Source organism: Cucurbita pepo, chromosome LG18 (assembly GCF_002806865.2).
Source record: "Cucurbita pepo subsp. pepo cultivar mu-cu-16 chromosome LG18, ASM280686v2, whole genome shotgun sequence".
NCBI classification, from domain to species: domain Eukaryota; kingdom Viridiplantae; phylum Streptophyta; class Magnoliopsida; order Cucurbitales; family Cucurbitaceae; genus Cucurbita; species Cucurbita pepo.
In genome coordinates, this window is record NC_036655.1 from 4,848,088 (window position 1) to 4,867,565 (window position 19,478).

The 19,478-nt window shown below is 36.0% G+C and overlaps 2 protein-coding genes and 1 long non-coding RNA gene across 3 annotated transcripts; 1 reads left to right on the forward strand and 2 right to left on the reverse strand.

The window, feature by feature from the left end:
* Window positions 1–1,512: 1,512 nt before the first annotated feature.
* LOC111780358 (mitogen-activated protein kinase kinase 2-like) lies at window positions 1,513–5,974 on the forward strand. Its single transcript, XM_023660734.1, has 9 exons — window positions 1,513–1,859; window positions 1,953–2,037; window positions 2,706–2,840; window positions 3,547–3,771; window positions 3,869–4,051; window positions 4,210–4,433; window positions 4,605–4,650; window positions 4,748–4,847; window positions 5,587–5,974. The coding sequence occupies exons 1-8, from the start codon at window positions 1,780–1,782 to the stop codon at window positions 4,835–4,837; spliced, it is 1,068 nt and encodes a 355-aa protein (XP_023516502.1). The 5' UTR covers window positions 1,513–1,779; the 3' UTR covers window positions 4,838–4,847; window positions 5,587–5,974.
* A 483-nt stretch (window positions 5,975–6,457) lies between these two features.
* LOC111779926 lies at window positions 6,458–7,178 on the reverse strand. The gene is made up of 2 exons (XR_002812765.1): window positions 7,054–7,178; window positions 6,458–6,810 (listed from the first exon to the last, which is right to left on the reverse strand). It is a non-coding gene; the product is annotated as an uncharacterized LOC111779926 (long non-coding RNA).
* A 1,170-nt stretch (window positions 7,179–8,348) lies between these two features.
* Window positions 8,349–18,212, reverse strand: LOC111779925. Its single transcript, XM_023660123.1, has 15 exons — window positions 17,964–18,212; window positions 15,486–15,997; window positions 15,117–15,390; window positions 14,451–14,749; window positions 13,962–14,144; window positions 12,956–13,705; window positions 12,757–12,851; window positions 12,600–12,659; window positions 12,415–12,503; window positions 11,374–11,940; window positions 10,758–10,832; window positions 10,525–10,595; window positions 10,368–10,425; window positions 9,590–9,854; window positions 8,349–9,421 (listed from the first exon to the last, which is right to left on the reverse strand). The coding sequence occupies exons 2-15, from the start codon at window positions 15,914–15,916 to the stop codon at window positions 8,718–8,720; spliced, it is 3,921 nt and encodes a 1,306-aa protein (XP_023515891.1). The 5' UTR covers window positions 15,917–15,997; window positions 17,964–18,212; the 3' UTR covers window positions 8,349–8,717.
* Window positions 18,213–19,478: the final 1,266 nt, after the last annotated feature.

Here is a 19,478-nt window from a genome sequence, read left to right on the forward strand (position 1 = left end):
AGATTAGGGAAATGTAATGCCACTATTTGGCCCAATAACTCATAAGCTTTCTAATTTAATATATTTATGAGATTAATTAATTTTAAGTGAATAATTTAATTTTCATTTCATCTCTAATTTCAAATTATTTAACATTGCTTTATAGGATAATAATATGCATGTTATGTTAGTGAGCGTGACACAAATTTTATGTCTATGATTAAATATCTTTGATTAATGTTGAATTATTTGAGGGGTACGTGTGAATTTTAATGATTGTTTCTTTGGTTATTATTTTAGCAGTCTAATAAAAGTTTAGGGATAAGGTTCGTAAATTGTTCCTTCTCGATTATGTTCTTAAGCCAATCAGTAAACTCCACCTCCTTTTTACACCATTTATTTTTCTCGTAAACGCCCATCAATTATTTTTTTGTTTCGTGTCTCGATTTGGAGATGAGATGTTAGATCTCACATTGGTTGAAGTGAGAAACGAAACATTTCTTAGAAGGGTGTGAAAACCTTTCTCTAGTAGATACGTTTTAAAATTGTAAGAGTGACGGTGATATGTAATAGGCAAAAATGGATAATATCTGTCAGCGGTGGGCTTGAATTGTTGTAAATGGTATCAGAGCCAGTCATGGAGCGGTGTGCTAGTGAGGATGTTGGGCTCCTATGGAGTGTGGATTGTGAGATCCCACATCGATTGGAGAGGGCAACAAAGTGTTCTTTGTAAGGGTGCAAAAATCTCTCCCTAATAGACTGTTTTAAAACTGTAAGACTGACAGCAATATGTAACGAGCTAAAGCGGACAATATCTGTTAGCAGTGGACTTCAGTTGTTACAAATGGTATCACAATTAGTCATCGGTTGGTGTGTTAGCAAGGACGCTATGTGTCACAATCGCACTCTTGATGGTAGTGGACTTGCGATTATGCGGCACTCACTTTTTAACTACAAGTGAGCTAAGCCAATTCGTTCTTACGTCGTCTATGGCCAAGCGACGTATGCTCAAGCCTCTGGCCTCAGTTTAAGAAGAAGATTTTAGAAAACGAGAGCAGAGATAGATTTTCGAAAGAGACGTTATATATGCAAGCAAGAGAGTAACAACAACGGCTCACAATATATAACTATTGGTAGGGAGAAGTTGACAACTAGTCATATCCCCTCATAGTACATCCTGAGACATTTCATGTCTGGCAAGCCTAGACATGATTTTTCCGAAACGTTCCTAGAAAGACATAAAGGGTTTGGCTTGTCATGTGCATGCGCCCATAAACAACACGCCTTGGACGAGCATGACTGTGACTTTGTGCTTTCAAAGTGGTGGATTGTGAAATCCCACTTCGAGAAGAGAACGAAACATTTATTACAAAGGTGTGGAGACCGGTAAACAGTTGAACCATGCTTAAACTGATAAATGGACGAACATGGTTGGTAAAATTCAAACAAAGAGAAAAGTCAAAGATTAAGGGAAAGGGAGAAGAAAAGTAAACGGCCACGCATCCTCCAATCAAGCGCAAGCGTGTTTTTTGAAAATTAAATCAGCTGTGACTGACAAAAATGGCGAACATTAGGGTTTTGTGTTAGAATTTTATATGATAATTGTCGTTAATTTTTGCAAATCTATCCATTTCAACTACTACTAGACACTTTTCCAATAATCGTTTTACTTCATAAATTCATCTTGTTCTTGATGTCTCTGTGAATTATATCTCTCTCCCAATCATCGATTCATCACTCAAAAGCTTCAATTCCAGTATCAATTCTACACGGTTGCTGCCTGGAAGAGATCTGCCATCAATGAGGAAGGGAGGCTTCAGCAACAACCTCAACCTCAAGCTCAATCTCCCTCAAGAAGACCAATCCATAGCGAAGTTCCTGTAATCTCTCTCTCTCTCTCTGTCGCTGTTTGTGTTTGCGTAAGTGGAAAGTTCTGATGAATCTGGAATTTTGGTTTTCTTTTTCTTGTATAGAACGCAGAGCGGCACGTTTAAGGATGGCGATCTGCTCGTAAACAGAGATGGGGTTCGGATTGTTTCCAAGAGTGAAGTTGAAGCAGTAAGAAATCTCAGTTTTGCAGCACAGTGTATTTTTAGATGGACAATAATGTGCTCTAGTTTTCAATTACGCGATTTCTTGCTACATAGGATAGAGATGTTCTGCAACGAAGTATGGATTTATGAACCATGGATTGCATTTGTGATTGAACTTAGATTTAGTTCTAACTCTTAGTTAACTAAGACTGTTGGATATCGATTTGGTTTTTCGTTTAAGTTCTTAAAAAATGTTATTGTTTCCTTACTGAAAATGTTCTTGTTTCCTTACTAGAAATGTTCTTGTTTCCTTACTATTTCTTTACTATGCTCTTTTAACTTTCTGAAAGAAATATTTAGATTCTTATCTAAGTTCCAAAAGAAGAAACATAATAAGTTTTTGAAAATTACTCTTTTTTTTTCGGTTTTCAAAACTTGGTTCGGATTTAAAAAAAAAAAACAAAACAACTCGTAATGAAGTAGTATTTATAAGCTTATCTTTAGAAAACAAAACTAGATGATTATCGAATACAATCAATTGAAGTATATAACATGTCGGATTCCTATGCTAAACTTGTTTGTTTTTAGACACACAGGGATCAAAGGGGAAAAAGTGGTTGACTATGTTGCCTTGAGAACTATGTGTGTATATATTAGGATACTAACTTGTTTTCTGTCTACCCATGTGTTCAGCCACCTCCGATTAAGCCTACAGATGATCAGCTGAGTTTAGCAGACATAGACATAATTAAAGTCATTGGAAAAGGAAATGGTGGAACCGTGCAATTAGTTCAGCACAAATGGACTGCTCAGTTTTTTGCATTGAAGGTACTGCACGGCTTAAACGTTATCTTCTTCCTAGAAATTGTCTGCCTTTGACTTCTGTGCTTTATATACTTTATAGTTGATGCTTCAAATAGTGGCTTGAACATCTTAATCGTCATTATATCGAAGGTCTATAATCTCTGAACGACTAGCCCCCCTTCATCTGTCTTTGCAGTTTTCTGAAACTAACATATTCAATAGTTATTTGCTTTGAAATCGTCCTTTCTAATCTAGCTGGACTCTTTTAAAAAAGTTGACAGTGTTTGGATATTTCATGAGAATTTAAGTTTTTTTTTTCTTTTTTTTTTTTAAATTCCAAGTATTTTGATGCTATTTTCTGTAAGGTCCTTAATTTCTTGACGACTATGTCATTAGTTGATTTCTTTATTGGAATGAGAGGATTTTAGTTGATGGAATTTCTGAGCTTATTTGCTTGTGAGCGAAAAGCTGGTTAATAAAAGAAGATATGTTTTTCTTTCGCAGTTTGAACCATAACTAGTTAAATCTACTCTACCATATGAACATTAATGGATAGCTTTTTGTTGTACTAAGGCTGTCAGTGAGCGTTTAAGACAAGCTGTTTCACATTCCTGCTTGTAATCTTCCCATTAGAAATTTTAGAATCAACAAAGAAAGTAATAACTATCCGCGTTAATTAGCAAAAAGATAAAATCATAACATATCATATATCAAATGAATACACTTTCAGGTAATTCAGATGAAAATTGAGGAGTCTCACCGCAAGCAGATTGCACAAGAATTGAAAATCAATCAATCAGCGCAGTGCCCTTATATTGTTGTCTGTTACCAATCTTTCTATGATAATGGCTCTATATATATCATCCTAGAGTACATGGATGGAGGTTCTTTGGCAGATTTTTTGAAAAAGGTTAAACAAGTTCAAGAACCATATCTTGCTGCCCTTTGTAAGCAGGTAGGTAGACCTGCTTGGATATAGAGAATTTGTTCTTTTTAAATTTAGGAAATAATTGTAGACTTCCTTTTTAACTCCTTTTCTCCTTCCAATATAGGTGCTGAAGGGGTTGTCATACCTTCACCATGAACGACACATCATTCATCGGGACTTAAAGCCTTCTAATTTATTAATAAATCATAGAGGGGAAGTCAAGATTACTGACTTTGGTGTCAGTGCGATTATGGCAAGCACATATGGAGAGGCTAATACTTTTGTTGGCACGTATAACTATATGTCTGTGAGTATCATTTCTCAATATATTCACATAAATACAATTCTTTGGCTGTCTGTCTTCCCTTCATTTTTTTTTTCTGGAAAGAGCTATACGTTTTTCCTTCTAAACATGTGTAAAACTGACTGGTGTCTGTCTCTATGCATTTGCATTGTTATTTATAGCCAGAGAGAATTATTGGAGAAAAATATGATAATAAAAGTGACATTTGGAGCTTGGGCCTGATATTTCTCGAGTGTGCAACCGGAAAATTTCCTTATTCCCCACCAGAGCAAGAGGGAGGATGGGTTAATTTTTATGAGCTTATGGAAGCCATTGTTGAGGGCGAACCTCCTTCTGCTCCGGCTGACCAATTTACTCCTAACTTCTGTTCATTCATTTCTGCATGGTAAGAATCCAACTTTTCCTCGGATCCTTTGTGCTGAGAATTTGTCGATCATTATATGAACTTCAATTAGGAATTTGTATCTGTAAGTAGGTATTTTCTTTTACTCTAGCTTATTTCAAGTGTTTCACATTACATATGCTAACTCAGAAACTGGTTATTTTTATGTAATAGTGTGCAAAAGGACCCAAGGGATAGACTGTCAGCACGTGAACTTTTGGTATATAGTTCTTCCTCCCACATGTTGATAAGCAAGATGTCAGCACAATAGAGAAAATAAATCTGAAATTTTTGTTCACCTCTTGTGTGATTTTCAGGAACATCCTTTCATCAAGATGTATGAAGATACAGATATTGACCTGTCATCTTACTTCAATGATGCAGGGTCTCCACTTGCAACTTTCTAAATTTTATCTGGTATGTTATGGAACTACGTTCCCTTTAAAAACTTTTGATATCTTTCTATATACTGTTGAGAATCACGTGACGCAATCTCGACTTAGCAACGAAATCTATCATTTGGTGCGATGGAGTGGAAATTTCAGACTTCATGTTTGCATGCTAAAACATGTAATGTAAGCCATGTTTTCCCTTCAGCCCAGATATGATTTTTTTTTAAAGCAACTGTTTAGCTTTGCTAGTTCGCAATGTTGGGCATCTAGAACATCCGTCTCTGGTTCCCCAGCATAGTTGTGTATGACTGCGTGCATATCTAATATGAGTAAATCAAGGATACCTGCTTTCTTCTAGACAAGACTTAAGGGAAAGTATCCGTGTATATAGCAAGATCGAACCCGTGACCTATAGGAAATATAAGAACACGCAGCACAAGAAGCTTAAGAGCCTACATGAAACCTGTTTAACTTATGCGATATGTTAATTTCTAAAATCAGATCTAAAAAAGTAGTCACTAGAAATTGAAATCTATCTGGTTTGGTGATTGGTTTATCATTTTACTTTAGATTACAATATCTTGCATGGGCGATGACGCCTTATTCATGGCCAATTGAGATCTCTAGAAGTAATGAAAGTTAGAAGTGTGATATTGTCCAGGATAACCCAGACATGCTCCTCTGTCTCTGTCTCTGTCTATCTTAACCAAGCTTAGTCATTTACTGGTGTTTGAGATGATAATGCATCATTTTCTTTTTTATAGTTGATCATTCTGGCTCATACACGGGAATCTCAATTGTTTGCTGATTTCAAGGCTTGCAAGGATGAACAAGGAATCCGCCCCCATCTCACTTTCTCATGAATGCTGTTTGTTTTACTTCAGTTTGCTTCTTAATGAAAGAGGTGTTTCAATCTAAACGGGATGATAGTTGCTCCTTTGCTGGTCACAATTTAGATGGTTCTGATCCTTCTTGTGGATGGTTCAGAATGATACCGTGATATTATGTCGTGTCGAGAGATTTCAAATCGTGGCCCCTTGTTGTAACATTTTGTAATCCAATTCTACCACTCCCCATGTAAAATTTGAAGCATAAAAGAAAATAAATACTTGTTATGACAGCAGAGGCAGTGTGAATGATTTTTAGTCCTCATGTTTCTGTTTTATATTGTCAAGTTAAATTTGTGCATGAAGATTCTAAAGATTATGAGGATGGCCATAATCTAATCATCCATAAGTTTCCAAAATGGAAAAAGAATGATCAAAGCTTGCCTGCTGAGGCCACCCAACTCTTGTATCATTCGAGTTCGTCTAGCATGGCTTGGATGCGCCGCTTGGCTACATCTTTGGTTTGTTAGGGTATCATTCAAGTTTGTCTAGCTAAACTCTAAACCCTAAACTCTTCGAGGCTAACATTGTCTCATTGTCTCCTCCCTATGGGAGTTTCTCACCATGGCTAGGGAGTTTCTCACAATGGCTAAGTGCAGGAATCCACAACGTCTCAGCTTCATTATGGAGAGACACCATTTGTTTGTTGCTAGCCTATCTTCCTCCTTCGAATTCAGATCGAATTCAGATCATCCACATCCGAGACACGTCGCAATCTGATATTAATTTTCAATTTGTCGCTGTAATCTGACATTAAATTTCGATCTAAGTGATCATTCAAGGAAAAAATAATGCATTTATGGCAAGGAATGTTATGGTAAGGGATGCGTATGTCCCTTGAATATCCGTAGTATACAAATGGCCGTCATGGTAAGAAACTGGCCTTAGTGAGATGGGGGTTGATTGATAGAAAGAAGTACAGAGCCAAGAACAATCTAAGAAAATACTCCCTAGGTTACTACTACATATCAGAGGAACCAACATCGAGCCTTCCTGGGAGGTTGAACGGGCGTGGATCATGTATAACACCATCGGTTTCGAGTCCGAACATCTTCCTAGCCTAGAATTTGATGGCCAAATAGTATTTTCAGATCTTATTTCCTGCATGTAGTCAAACTGAAACTTTCAGTGTGCCTATATTTCCTCTAAAAGATAACAATGATCAGTATTGACAGAGCTTAAACTGTTAACAATAAATGGTTTCTATTTCCTATACATAAAGAGCGTAAACTGTTATTTCTTAAAGGGGCTGGATGACCATGATAAACTAACATCCTACTTTTTCAATTTTATTTATCACAACCTATTGTATTGACTAGGAAAATGTATTCCGTTTGGAATTACCTCAATATTCTAAAGGGGATAAATTGGAGACCTGCAGCAAGAGAAATAAGCATATCAATAATAATAATAACAATAAAAAGAGCCTATCTGGGAGATCTCCCGTCGGTTGGGGAGGAGAACGGAGCATTCTTTATAAGGGCATGGAAACCTCTATCTAACACGCATTTTAAAAACCTTGAGGGAAAGCCCAAAAGGGAAAGCCCAAAGAGGATAATATCTTCTAGTGGTGGGCTTGGGCGGTTACAAATAGTATCAGAACCGAGGCACTAGTCAGAGTAGGACTAGACTCTCTCCATAATACACACGTTTTAAAAACCTTGAGGGAAAGCCCGAAGAGAACAATATCTGCTAGTAGTGGGCTCGGGTCTTTACACTATCACTATCCCTTTTGCATCATTTTTCTTTTGCTCTACAATTTTATCAGTATGAATATGATACATCCAATCAGTATCCTAGCTTCAATCTTGAAGGGGCTGGATGAAAAATGAGAAACTGAAACTTTCATTACCTCAAGTTTTTGTAGCGACCAGGCAAATGCACTCTTTGGTAACATCAAAGTTACGGAAACTGTAACCCACTTCCCTAAGTGAATGGATTGAAGACCTGCACAAGACACGCCAGCAGATCTATCAAGAAGGCTATAGTATCAATATCCCATATACAGATGCAACTAAAACTCTATTCCTAGTACAAACAAGGTTCTTCAGAAAACTCAAGTAATGTATTACAACTTAGAAACTCTCTGAATACAAATTTGAAAATAAAAAAGTAAAGGAAGTACAGAGATATCATGTATCAAGATTAATTAACTGGCTTCTTCATGGTCCTCTTGGAAGCATAAACTTCATATGGATAGTAAATACAACATCATGAATTTGACAAGCAAATCTTTATCAACATAAATTGGGAAATGAAATTTCATTGATACTTTTTTACCAAAGAAAGCTCTCTAGAAGCCTGCGATTTGTTACTCCTTCTCGATCTTATACTAGAATCCTCCACACCATGATGTCTTCGCTCCCGAAGTTCTGAATACATCGTTAACGATGATCATACACTTGCAAAACCCGAGTACTTTAAGATCGTTAATGATGATCAAAGCACAAGTAATAATATCAGGAGTATGTAATTTATAAATTGAAGACTTACCTTGCGTTCCCAAGCAGATTTTGATGACAAATTCCTCTCTGTATTGATCTAGTATAACATCTGCTGCAGCAGTTCGACAGATTAACTATACTAAAAGAATTATGTACCATAAGAAATTAAGAAATAGAGTTGACAAACAATTTACAGACCCTTGTGGAATAAAAGGCTGATTTATTTCAAATATAAGCTTATGTACAAGAGGTATCATTCTCTGATCAAAAAGCTACATGAAGGATACTGTGTACCCTAGATATCACTATGACTATACTAACTTGTAGCTTGAACAAGGCTATCTTTACAGTCAAAGTCACCAACTAAATACAGGAGCAAAATTCCAAACATCCGAAACATTTACTTGAAATAACTTGAAGAGGAGCCTCAAAAAGAATCTAATAACCTAATTTGGATTGGTAGCCAATAACTATGCAACTACCAGTCACCCTTAACGTAGGATTTCCCTTTAGTTTGTAAAGTATTAATAAACAAGACTTGAAGACTATACAAGGAGAGCAACTTCAAACCATCATATTTAAATCTGAGAGGTCATCCATTGGAATCTCAAGGCCCATGAAGTCTTGATCTTGTAAACCATCATCATCAATATTTAACCATGAACCCAGATCCTGACCCTGGCCATCAAGATCATCAGGAACACCTAATACATCCATTCCTGGCAATTGAAAGTTAGATAAATCCATGGACTCGGGGTCATCAAGTCCATCCAAGCCAAACTGATCCTTTTCTTTTGAACCACCAGTTGAAGTACTTGATTTTAGTACAGGAGACAATGCTGGTTTTGGTTGCTCTGGCATCTTGCCTAGAAGGCCATTAACAGAAATTGACAATTGGGCAGTTTTCTGCTTAGGCTTTGTCTTAGTTTTCCTTTCCCCTTTAGTATTGGATAGTGTTGGCCTACCGATTTTAGTTCCATTTCTAGATGACACCTCTCTGTTATGCCCTTTACCGTCTCTATCCCTTTCACTCCTCTTCCCTTTTGCACTGCTTGAAATACAACTCCCAATGACAGACGGGCCACCTGCATTACCAACATCATCAAGCAACAGTTCTCTCTTTTTCACCCTGTTTGACCATATTTCTTCTCTTCCAGTTGTTCGCTCAGCTTGGTGATTAGCAGGTGGGCGCACATTGCCGGAGGTAACATCGTGGTTATCCACATTCTGACTAAAGTATGAAGGGCTATTCTGTGAACCTGCCAAAGCTGCAGAAGTATATCAATTACATACACGATATACATGAAAATAATGGAGAAAATATCAAATGGAAAAGTTCAGAATGACACCAATAGCAATATTGAGGTTCATGTTGAAGATATCGCAGGATTATTGGAAGAATTTCACAAATTTCTACAAGGCATCTTAAGACACACCTGAGACTCTGGCATCCAGAGATTGAATGGAGGCATATGATTTCTCCGATTCACCCTCCACAGGATCTGATTGTCTTTCACTATTGGGATTGACAGACCAGGAAGAATATATCTCTCGAAATGAAGGCTCACTGAAGAAGCTCTTTCCTGTATCCTCAAATTTATGACATCGGTTCAATGTTCTTTTAACAAATGCCAAGGCAGCTTGCTTTGCCATTTTGTTACTGGAACTCTTTCCACTGGAGGCATTAGAAACTTTGCAAGCCTGTTGACCAAGAATTTTGTAACTTATATTTCCATAAGAGGGTAGCAATATACAACAACATTTCAGACCATAATGGGCTTGAGTATAAGTGGAGATGAAAAGAATCACTCATTCTCAACAAACGGAACTAGAATTAAAAAGATGACGAGAAAGAAAAAGGAAAAATGTATCACTAGTTTTGTTTTACTAAAATGAATCTCCCAACAAAAAATAAATCATTCATTCCATACTTGTGCTACAAAAAAAAAAAATTTAAACCATTTAATAGTTCTCATTCTAGAGGGAAAAGAAAACAGAATGCGGAAGCAAAAATTTCCTTTATCCATTTCCTATTACGTCTTCATCAGTTATCTGAAACTATTGTCCAACTTCAAAAGATTCATGCATATCACACAGGGATTGCAGCGGTCACTAGGAGTTCATGTGCTAAGGACAACGGAACAAAAGTGAAACATATAGGAAAAGCTAACAAGTTGGACGAAGCTAACATATAAAGCTGAGGGGGGAGATTACCATATACTTCCCGTAAGCCATTGCCACAAGTTTATCCATGGCAAGCCTTTCAAACTCTCTGCAGAGATTTAAAAGATGTTAACACCTTGAATATGGAGAAGATTTATGGATGTTAAAATGCTATAATGCATTAAATAGTCCAAAGAGGAAACTATACTTTTCTTGAAGCTGCTTTGTGGCCAAGGCAGATTGTAACAGTTTGTCGAGCAAAGAGTTCTTTCTTGAAACCTATTTGCATCAATGAATAAAACCAGAAAATTGCTTAGGAAATAATATATTGTACGAGTGAGTCTTACCACAATGAGCAGGTACCAAGCCATGACAAGTATATAGATATAAGTATAGCAAGAATTGATACAATTTGCTAGTTTTAACTTATTAAAGGTGTACCAGCTCATTCTTCTTCTCTTCCAACAGACGGATGTCGTTAGTGATCTCTTCCTCATCTAACTGCAACATTTCAGGCTGAAAAAAACAAAGAGCATTATTTCAATTGATTTATAATTACAAAAGAATAAAACAGAAAGAATGGAATTAGCAGAAAGTATGTGTAGGAGACAAAACTTAATGCATGGCTTACAATGGAATAAAAAAAGCGCAATATCCATACCAAGAGCCACATCCACTTATGTGCATTAGCACTTCTTAGACATTTAGCAGTTCCATAACTTTTATTAAATAAGAAAACCATGTTTTCATAATTTCACTTTAGAATTAAAGGATTGCAGGGATCTATGGGAATAGTCACTACTTATGATACATACAAGTTAAAAATAGAAACAGTGAGTTGTTTATACGATGACACATGATTTTAATATTTAAAAAAGAACTCGCAAGTTCAATTTTAACACTTGAGCTAGAAAATTTCAGCAAGCAGTTAAATGTTTATTGTTTATTCACATATAAAACCACTTCAGGTATCGAGCAAGATACATAAGTAGCCATCAGAGAAATGTCGTACTCTCTTTCCTCTATTGAAGAATTAATCAGTTGAATGTAAACATACCACTGAATCTGGGAAAACTCCAATACTTTGAATCTCCAAGAGAAGTTTCTCATTCAACGGCATGTCATCATACTGAAACTCTGAACAGACCATTCCAGGCATCAAGGTTTGATTGGAGACCAAGCCGTTCAGGGAATTTGAGAAATTTAACATCATCACAGAGTTTGGGATGCTCTGTCTATCTGTTTCAGGCATATGTTGATCTGAACCTGATCCTCCTCTCATGTTATAATCATCATTAGCAGAATGCACAGAAAGCTGAGAACTAGGTAAAATTTCGTGACTCAATTTGTTTGGTTTAAAATCTTCATCTAAGTCAGACATTCCGTAATTATCATACTTGGTGTCCTCACTTTTGTTGTCAGCAACCTCCTCTGGAATTAACGAGGCTAAGAGTCTCTGGTATAAAGGAACCACGGTATGATCTTTAGACTCATGAATTAAATGTCCTAAAGGAACTTCTCCTCTTGCTTCATTTTCAAGGTGCTCAAAATCATCGAAACTGATATTGGAAGTGTCCTTGTCTGAAACAACTTTTGGCCCTGATGCAGTAACTTCAAGATCTCCCTGAAAGAGAAACCAAGTAGGAACGTAGAAAAATTAGGAAGTTTTGACATAAAAGTACACCAGCTTTATACCATAACTAATTCAGATGGCAGTCCAAGAGATGATTTGTTCAAATAAACCAAGGATGAAGGGCAAGAAAGTCAAAAGGAGCGCAGATGAAACAGAACACTACTGCTGGATGACTAGAAACAGAGAAAATTTCAAAAGAAAGTTTCATATTTTAGGAAGCTTATGCAATCCACTAATAAGAAAGTTCTCCTTATTAGTCTCCGCTCAATAACCTCGAATAAAGCCAAACTGTGAGCACGTCTCTCCCACTATACTTTACTTAATTCAAGATGCTGAAATATAACATATACATATTCGTAGCACTACAAGGAGAAAATAACCATCTGGCCATACCTGCGGGATTAAAATAAAGAGGTAGAACGAAAGAAGAAAACTAATGGTAGATAGAAAAAAAATAGGCCATACTTGTTTTCTTAAGTGTGTAATATCTGCTTCAGATATAAAACGAAAGAATGGCTCCATCTGTCTCCAAAATGGGCTGAAAAAAGTGTGACCTGTTGTAGCAGTGTGATTAACATATGCAGCATGAGAGAGATAATAGCATTTCACATCCGTAGAGAAACATGTATGCATGAAACCTAAGAACAAACCAGGATTTATAACAGCATTAGCAGCAGCCATTAGCTCCTCACGCCCGTGATCTGATCCAACTAAAGTCAACCAAACATGATTAGACAAAGGGTGATATGAGGGAGGAATTCTCACGCTAACAAAGAAGCTGAAGTATAAAGCTGAAGTACAATTTACCAAGAAAATCTGTCCCCAAATTCATTGCTGAATGCTTATGACGTTTATATGCCTTGCGGTCAGTAAATTTCCTAGTAGGTGGACGACCTGCCTTGCTGAATGGAATTTGAAAAATAATGAGAATTTTGGAACTAAATGAAATACCGCAATGACATTTCATAGATAAGCTAGAAACTTTATATGTGAAAATTTGTCTAACCTTTCAACTTTATCAAATCCATGTCTGGTACTTCTAAGCTGTTTTGCAGTTCCGACAGTATCAATCTTCTCAATTGTCATTGGCACGAGAGACCTAGTGGAAGTGAAAGCACGACCAGTCCTCCCTTGTCTCCGAATCCCATCTCCAATGTCTTCATCAATCAATTTATTCTTCCTATTCGGCAGAACTAAAGTAGGTACCTTCTGAACACCGTGTTCAGATTTATCATCTAAATTGTCCGATTTTCGGGTATTCTCTCTAGATTTGATCTCAGCAGCCCCAGATTCCTCACTTTCAGATAGGGCAGCTGAGGATAATGGTTCACCTTTTATTTTCACTTGCTGGGGAGAACTACCAGACATGCGTCTACCAAATCCCGAGCCAGTATCATTGCCCCCAACATCAGATGTGTTATCCAAAGGAGTATCATCATTGCTTGAAGCAATAGGAACCAGATTGGTCCTCCTTGCAATGCGGGAGATCTTCTGTGGCCTCTGGCCTGCCCATTGGGAAACTGGAGGGGATGAGGACCGCATTGATGTCATGCGTTTACGATTGTTCACACCAACAGCAGCAGTAGGCTTATTTGTGCAATTTGACATATCCCAATCATTAGAAGGAACTGCTCTATGAACAACCGGGGAAAATTTTGGAGCAATGCCTGAACTGGACCGTGGAGCACGAACAGATGGATTCACTTTAGCATTTGATGTAGGGCTGGTTAAAACAATATCGTCGCGAACATTTGACCTAACCAATTGAAAGATGAAAAACTCATAAGCATATGGTCAAAACAGAGGGAACAGATGTGAAGGACATTTCAAATCTCAAATTTGTAATAATGCTTGGAGAAGAGTTTAAACCAACTAAGATCCAAAAATTAAACGGAAGGAAAGTACATGTGAAGGGGGGGAAATGCAGCAAAAAGATTCAAAAGACTATGCAGTAGGCGGCTTTGATCATTTAAAAAATGAAAATATTTTATTGTAGTAAGGAAGAGTTATACTTATTAACACCCCGGAGGTTCACTCTTTCTTTGTCCGAAACAATAGAATTCTCTCTCCTGTCACTGACAAGGGAATTGCCGTCCAAATCAGTCCTGGACATGGATGAACGAATACCCAAGCCATTCTGTTGAGCAACACCTTCAGATTTTCCAACACCAGAAGCTCCATTAGCCACCCCTGGCCTATAAAACCACATTATAATTATCACTCTCCAAGGGGCAATTCTAGACTATGCAAGCTTCAAGCATAAAACCATAGAATGAAGTAAAATATAAGTGATAAGGATTTGCATGCATATTCCAGCATCATTTTCATCAGAAATATCACAGATATTTATCTGAGTATATGACTAAATGTAGCATGGACCATAACTAATTCAATCATTACAAAAAATTTAGTCGTCAAGTTGATACACAAATACATGTCATTAAGCCATATGGTCAAATGGTGGACATAGGAGGATGTTTACTATAATCAATAAGTCATACCTAAACCCATGGCTATCTTTATTCATTCGTGATCGAGCATCAGAAACCGGTCTTTGCTGCAATTGCTGCTTAACTTCATCATAACTATCAACTGGCTTGGTTGACTGACTGCTTGAAGAGACATCTGACTTTATTCCAGATCGCCTTTTCTTCATTTTTGACTTCTCCCAACCATCAACGCCAATTGATAAACTCCTGTCTTCACCTGGAACACCACAACTATTTGCAAGTCTTAGTGCATCTCTTTCCCTATCAGCAGCTCCAGATGGTCTCACAGGAGCATTACCACGAACATCCATCTATAGAATTTGAAATCCATGAAAAATGTCAAGGAACAGAAGAGGAGCTGAATTTCATATAAATCTCAGCATAAATTCAAGGAAAACTGCAACAGCTTAATAACATTGTGGCAACAGAATAATAACATTGTGAAAATCTACTAGTAAAAATGAGAAATTTAAGTATGACATAAGATTTAAGCAAGACATATATGGGTATCAAAGTTTTGTCAAACATAAAAAAGGAAAGACAATTTGGACAACTACAAAGAAACTATCGTAATGAGTTAACCATATAAAACATACATATACAAAATGAAACAGGTTCAAAATATAGAATAAAAAGCAATAATTGCACATAAATATGTAAGAGGTATAAGGTACAAACCCCCCTTGAATCCACCAAAGAAGTTCTTGTGCGTTTATTGGGCATAGCGTTTTTAATTCGTTCTTCAGATTTCTGCATCTCATGTTCAAAAACACCAGTGTTACTCTGATTTCCAAACTTACCTACTTGCCCCCTAGCTGACCGCTCACCGGATACAATGAAATTGGACCGCTCATTGTTATAACCTTCTAACCGGGACCTCTTTTTTGATGGTACACTTGGGAAAAACTTGTTAAATACAGATAAGGCTTCATTGAAAATTTTTAAGTGTTCCCTGTTCCGAAGAAAATAATTAAAAAAAAATCAAAGGATCTGACAAATAACTTGGACAAATTCAGATTCAAAATACAAGTTTATGAAGAGAACTACCTGGCTTTGACAGAGCACTCCCGTAGACTACCCTTCATCCGCTTGATTTCTTCTCGCATCACAGATGATGGCAATTTACCTTTTGAAGAACTAGATGGAGAATCATCAGGTGACATACTAAGAGCAAGTTGTAACTGTCTGCTGAAGTCCCCTTGACGATTAGACTTTTCATCTGTGGCAACCAACTTTCGACCAAAATGCAAGCATTGCAAGAAATTTAAAACGTCCCCTTGTGATACAGCAGAAGCACTTCTCGACATATTTGGAAGAGTAGATAAATTTGGATTCTCCAAACTCTCACGAAAGCTACCAGATCTGTCTAGTGGAACGGCCATGTGGGCTCCACGTTGCCCACTAGATTGTAACGGTCTATCCGGGCTCCCTGAAGTGAATTCAAACTTGCTAGACATCACCATCAGGTTAGAGTCCATGCATCATCCATGCCATAGCAAGCAAAGTAACACACAGGAAGGAGATTTGGACTCTTACTTTGAAACAATAAGATTGTTTACCTATCCAAGATTGTTAAAAGTAAAATTAATAGGAGTCCAAACAGGGAAGAATTTCACACCCTAATATTCAGAGGCAAAAAAAAGTAGCACTTCAGTATATAAATACAGGAAAAGCTGTTTAACTAAGAAACACGTCTCTGGAATCCTATTGAGTGAATATTCCACTTTAGGGAACACAAACTTTGGGTCAGAAACTAAAGATTGTCTCTTCTGTTTACTCCCTAGTCCCTACCACTCAATTCCTTGTGTCCTCTTAAGACCAAGAGTTCCAACTAGTATAGAATAATAAGATAAAACTATCTCAACAAAACATAAGACCACTTTTCTAATTAAATGGTGTATAATACTTTCATCAAAAGGAAATTTCACTGAAAAGATATTTACATGCAAAAGGAGACGGGTGAAAAGGCGATGATTGTATAATTGATCCACTAAGTAGATAACCTGTGCCCAAGTGTCAGAAATATTTTCCTGGTCCAAGACAATCTTGTATTCCAACATTATATGAACCAAGGTACCTGTAGATACTTTCATAACCTTGCATCTGTGGAGTTCAATACATTCTCCTTCACTTCCATAGGTATAACTTACTACATTACATTGTCTACTAGCTATTGGTTCTTGACAATCTCTCTCCAATCCTATGTTTATGCTCTAAATCTTCCAACATAATAGTCAACTATTCATACTTAACCAAACCACCTCCTCATCCTCCTCCTTAAAGTGAGGATACTCGCATTGAAGTGAGAATCCCTTTTTTTTTTTTTTTCCAAAAGGGAAACTATCTGTTAAATAAAACCAAATACAAGAAGGACCCAAGCATGATCAAATTGCAAACCATGTAAGACACAGCATTTTTATCTCACGCTGGAGCTCTTTAGAGTCATAATCCCACCTACATTTCGCTCATGTACACAGGCACACAAGTTCCAGTCAGGTATTACATCTATGAGGGTCTTAATTATGCATAAGATGAAAAAATATGTAAGAAACTCAACTTTTCTAAGGATAAAGATGCAGAAATTCAATGTGCTCAAGCTATGGCAATTGACCATGTGCATATACCTCTACCCTCCAATGAACACAAATAACCTCGTAGGAGTGAGGTTCAAACCTCTTAACATTCTTATCGAGATTCTAACACCTTAACCATTTCAGCTTACTTCAGTTGGTCATAGACACTCCTCTTTAAAAATCCTAAAACGAACAGTATAGACATAGTTGCAGTTTCATTCCACCAGAATTGTATGGTTAAACCGACAAACGGACAGAAAGAAACCAGAGAAGATTGACTCTTAAAGTTAGTATAATAGTTTATGAAAAATAGCACGCAGCTGGATCAACTAATGCATTTCAACTCACATATGGCTGGCCTAATGATTAATACCACCGTAATATAGTTCATAAACGTTCCAATCACTTGGAGAGTTCAAGATCCAAAATTCACAAATAGTAATAAAAATGGACAAAAATCCATATCCAAGGAAACCAAGTAAACAACAAATTTCAAGTGTAAAATATGTTTAACTTAAGGAGATTCCTACATTTCATTTCTGGAAAGAACCAAGTTTCATCATACAGTACTCCACTCCGTATCTGCAGCTTTGATATCTTTTCCATGACCTTTCCATTCATAAACTTGACTCCAATAACCAACTGACATGCCCATCTAAATTCTGCTATAAAAGTATTTCCAGCTCGAAGCTCCAAAAATAATTATAGAATGTTCCCATTCTACTTCGTTGACCTTATGTTAATTAAACTTCCATCAATAACTACCCAACCAAAATCTAAACAGAAAACCGCACATTTGAAAGAAGGAACCCTAGAAGCTAAATTCTCGAGATACGTAAAACACCTCCAATCCAACTCCAAACAACCAGAAATACTAAGAAACAACAGCAAAAATGCAATAATTCAATTCGATTAAAACTCATAATTAAACTAAAAAATAAAATGAATCTACCTCAACTTTCAATCCGAAACAAATCGTCGTTATTCGTGCTCAACTCGAGCTACTACGATCCAGGACATCCGAGGTTTGGAAAATTCCTACAGAATCGGATAGTAGTAAAGAAAAAAAATAATGATAAAAAATAACAATTTTTTTTTCATGTACGAGTTGAAGCTCCAGATTGAAGGTTGTTCCATGCGAAGCCATGGAGGAGGAAGCTCATTGCTTTGATCGTCAATGAAAATTGTCAGGGCTAAATTACGATTATGCCCATGTTACTATCTGGCCTATAAATCAAAACTGGTGTTGGGAATCGGAGTATTTTGGGAAGATAGTGGTTGGACCCGGTCGAACCCGCTTCCTGGCTTGGTTCCGGTTATCGTTTGCGATTGCGAACCGGCACCTCGACTTTCAACCGGATGAAAATTGATTTTGTTTTACACTGGTTTGGTTCAAGGTTTTGTTTACGATCAGAAGAAAAATACCTAATAATCAAATAATTGGTTATCAGAATTTAATTTAAATAATGTATTTTTTTTATCAATTTTATTATATTATTTAATTTTAGATAATTAACTGTGGTTCGAATTTATTTATAATAAATCTTAATGATTCTGTAACAAAATTTAATTATAAATATAAATTATATTTATATTCGTCTTTTTTTTTTTTAATTCATATCAAACCGAACTTGTTACATTAATTAGTTACTTTATATAGTTCACTTTAGGCACATTTTCATTTATATATTTGGATAGTTTTAATTATATTTTTAAAATTTAGGATTAATTTATGCTTTAAATAGAATCTAATAATTAAGTTATAATCTGTACGGTTGTATCAAATATATCTATGAATATACGTGTGGTCATAGAGTACGAGATTTTACACAATTTACGAGACAAAGAATCTAATGTGTGACACTTACCTACCTGAGTTCGATTTATCAATCTTAGTTTCTACAAAAAAAAAATAATAAATAAATAAATAACTGACTAACTACTTATAATTGAATAACTACATCTTAGTTTACCAAAAAAAAAATAATATAATTAATTAGAATAAATTAATAATGATTTATTTAAATATATATTTAATTCATGTTTACAAAAAAAAAAAAAAAAAAAAAAAAAAAAAAAAAAAAAAAAAAAAAAAAAAAAAAAAAAAANATGAATGAATTACTTATTTAATAAAGTTTTCAATTAATTCGCCTATAATGAATAGTAAAAAGTTGATTTATAATAATTATAACTAATCACTCCCGTTAATATATTATAATTTTAAAATATAATTAATTGATTCACGTACATTTTATCTCTCGTCTAATTGGTCCTTTTAACATTTGAGTTATATTTACGTTATATACGTGCAAGAGGAAAAAATTGTGAACTCATAGTATAGATGAGAGACATCAATGCCTTATTGATTGAGCTATGTTCGAGTCAAAATATAATGAATATGACTATTACGTCATTATTCTACTGATATATCGTTAATTAGTGAGATTTCATATCCGTTGAAGAAACA

Coding starts and splice junctions, on each gene's coding strand:
- LOC111779925 (XM_023660123.1), bottom strand. CDS start 15,916: ATGGACTCTAACCTGATGGTGATGTCTAGCAAGTTTGAATTCACTTCA. Junction 15,391..15,485: donor GAGTGCTCTGTCAAAGCCAG/GTAGTTCTCTTC, acceptor TCTTCGGAACAG/GGAACACTTAAAAATTTTCA. Junction 10,426..10,524: donor ACAAAGCAGCTTCAAGAAAA/GTATAGTTTCCT, acceptor AAATCTCTGCAG/AGAGTTTGAAAGGCTTGCCA.
- LOC111780358 (XM_023660734.1), top strand. CDS start 1,780: ATGAGGAAGGGAGGCTTCAGCAACAACCTCAACCTCAAGCTCAATCTC. Junction 1,860..1,952: donor CAATCCATAGCGAAGTTCCT/GTAATCTCTCTC, acceptor TTTCTTGTATAG/AACGCAGAGCGGCACGTTTA. Junction 4,651..4,747: donor TGTCAGCACGTGAACTTTTG/GTATATAGTTCT, acceptor TGTGATTTTCAG/GAACATCCTTTCATCAAGAT.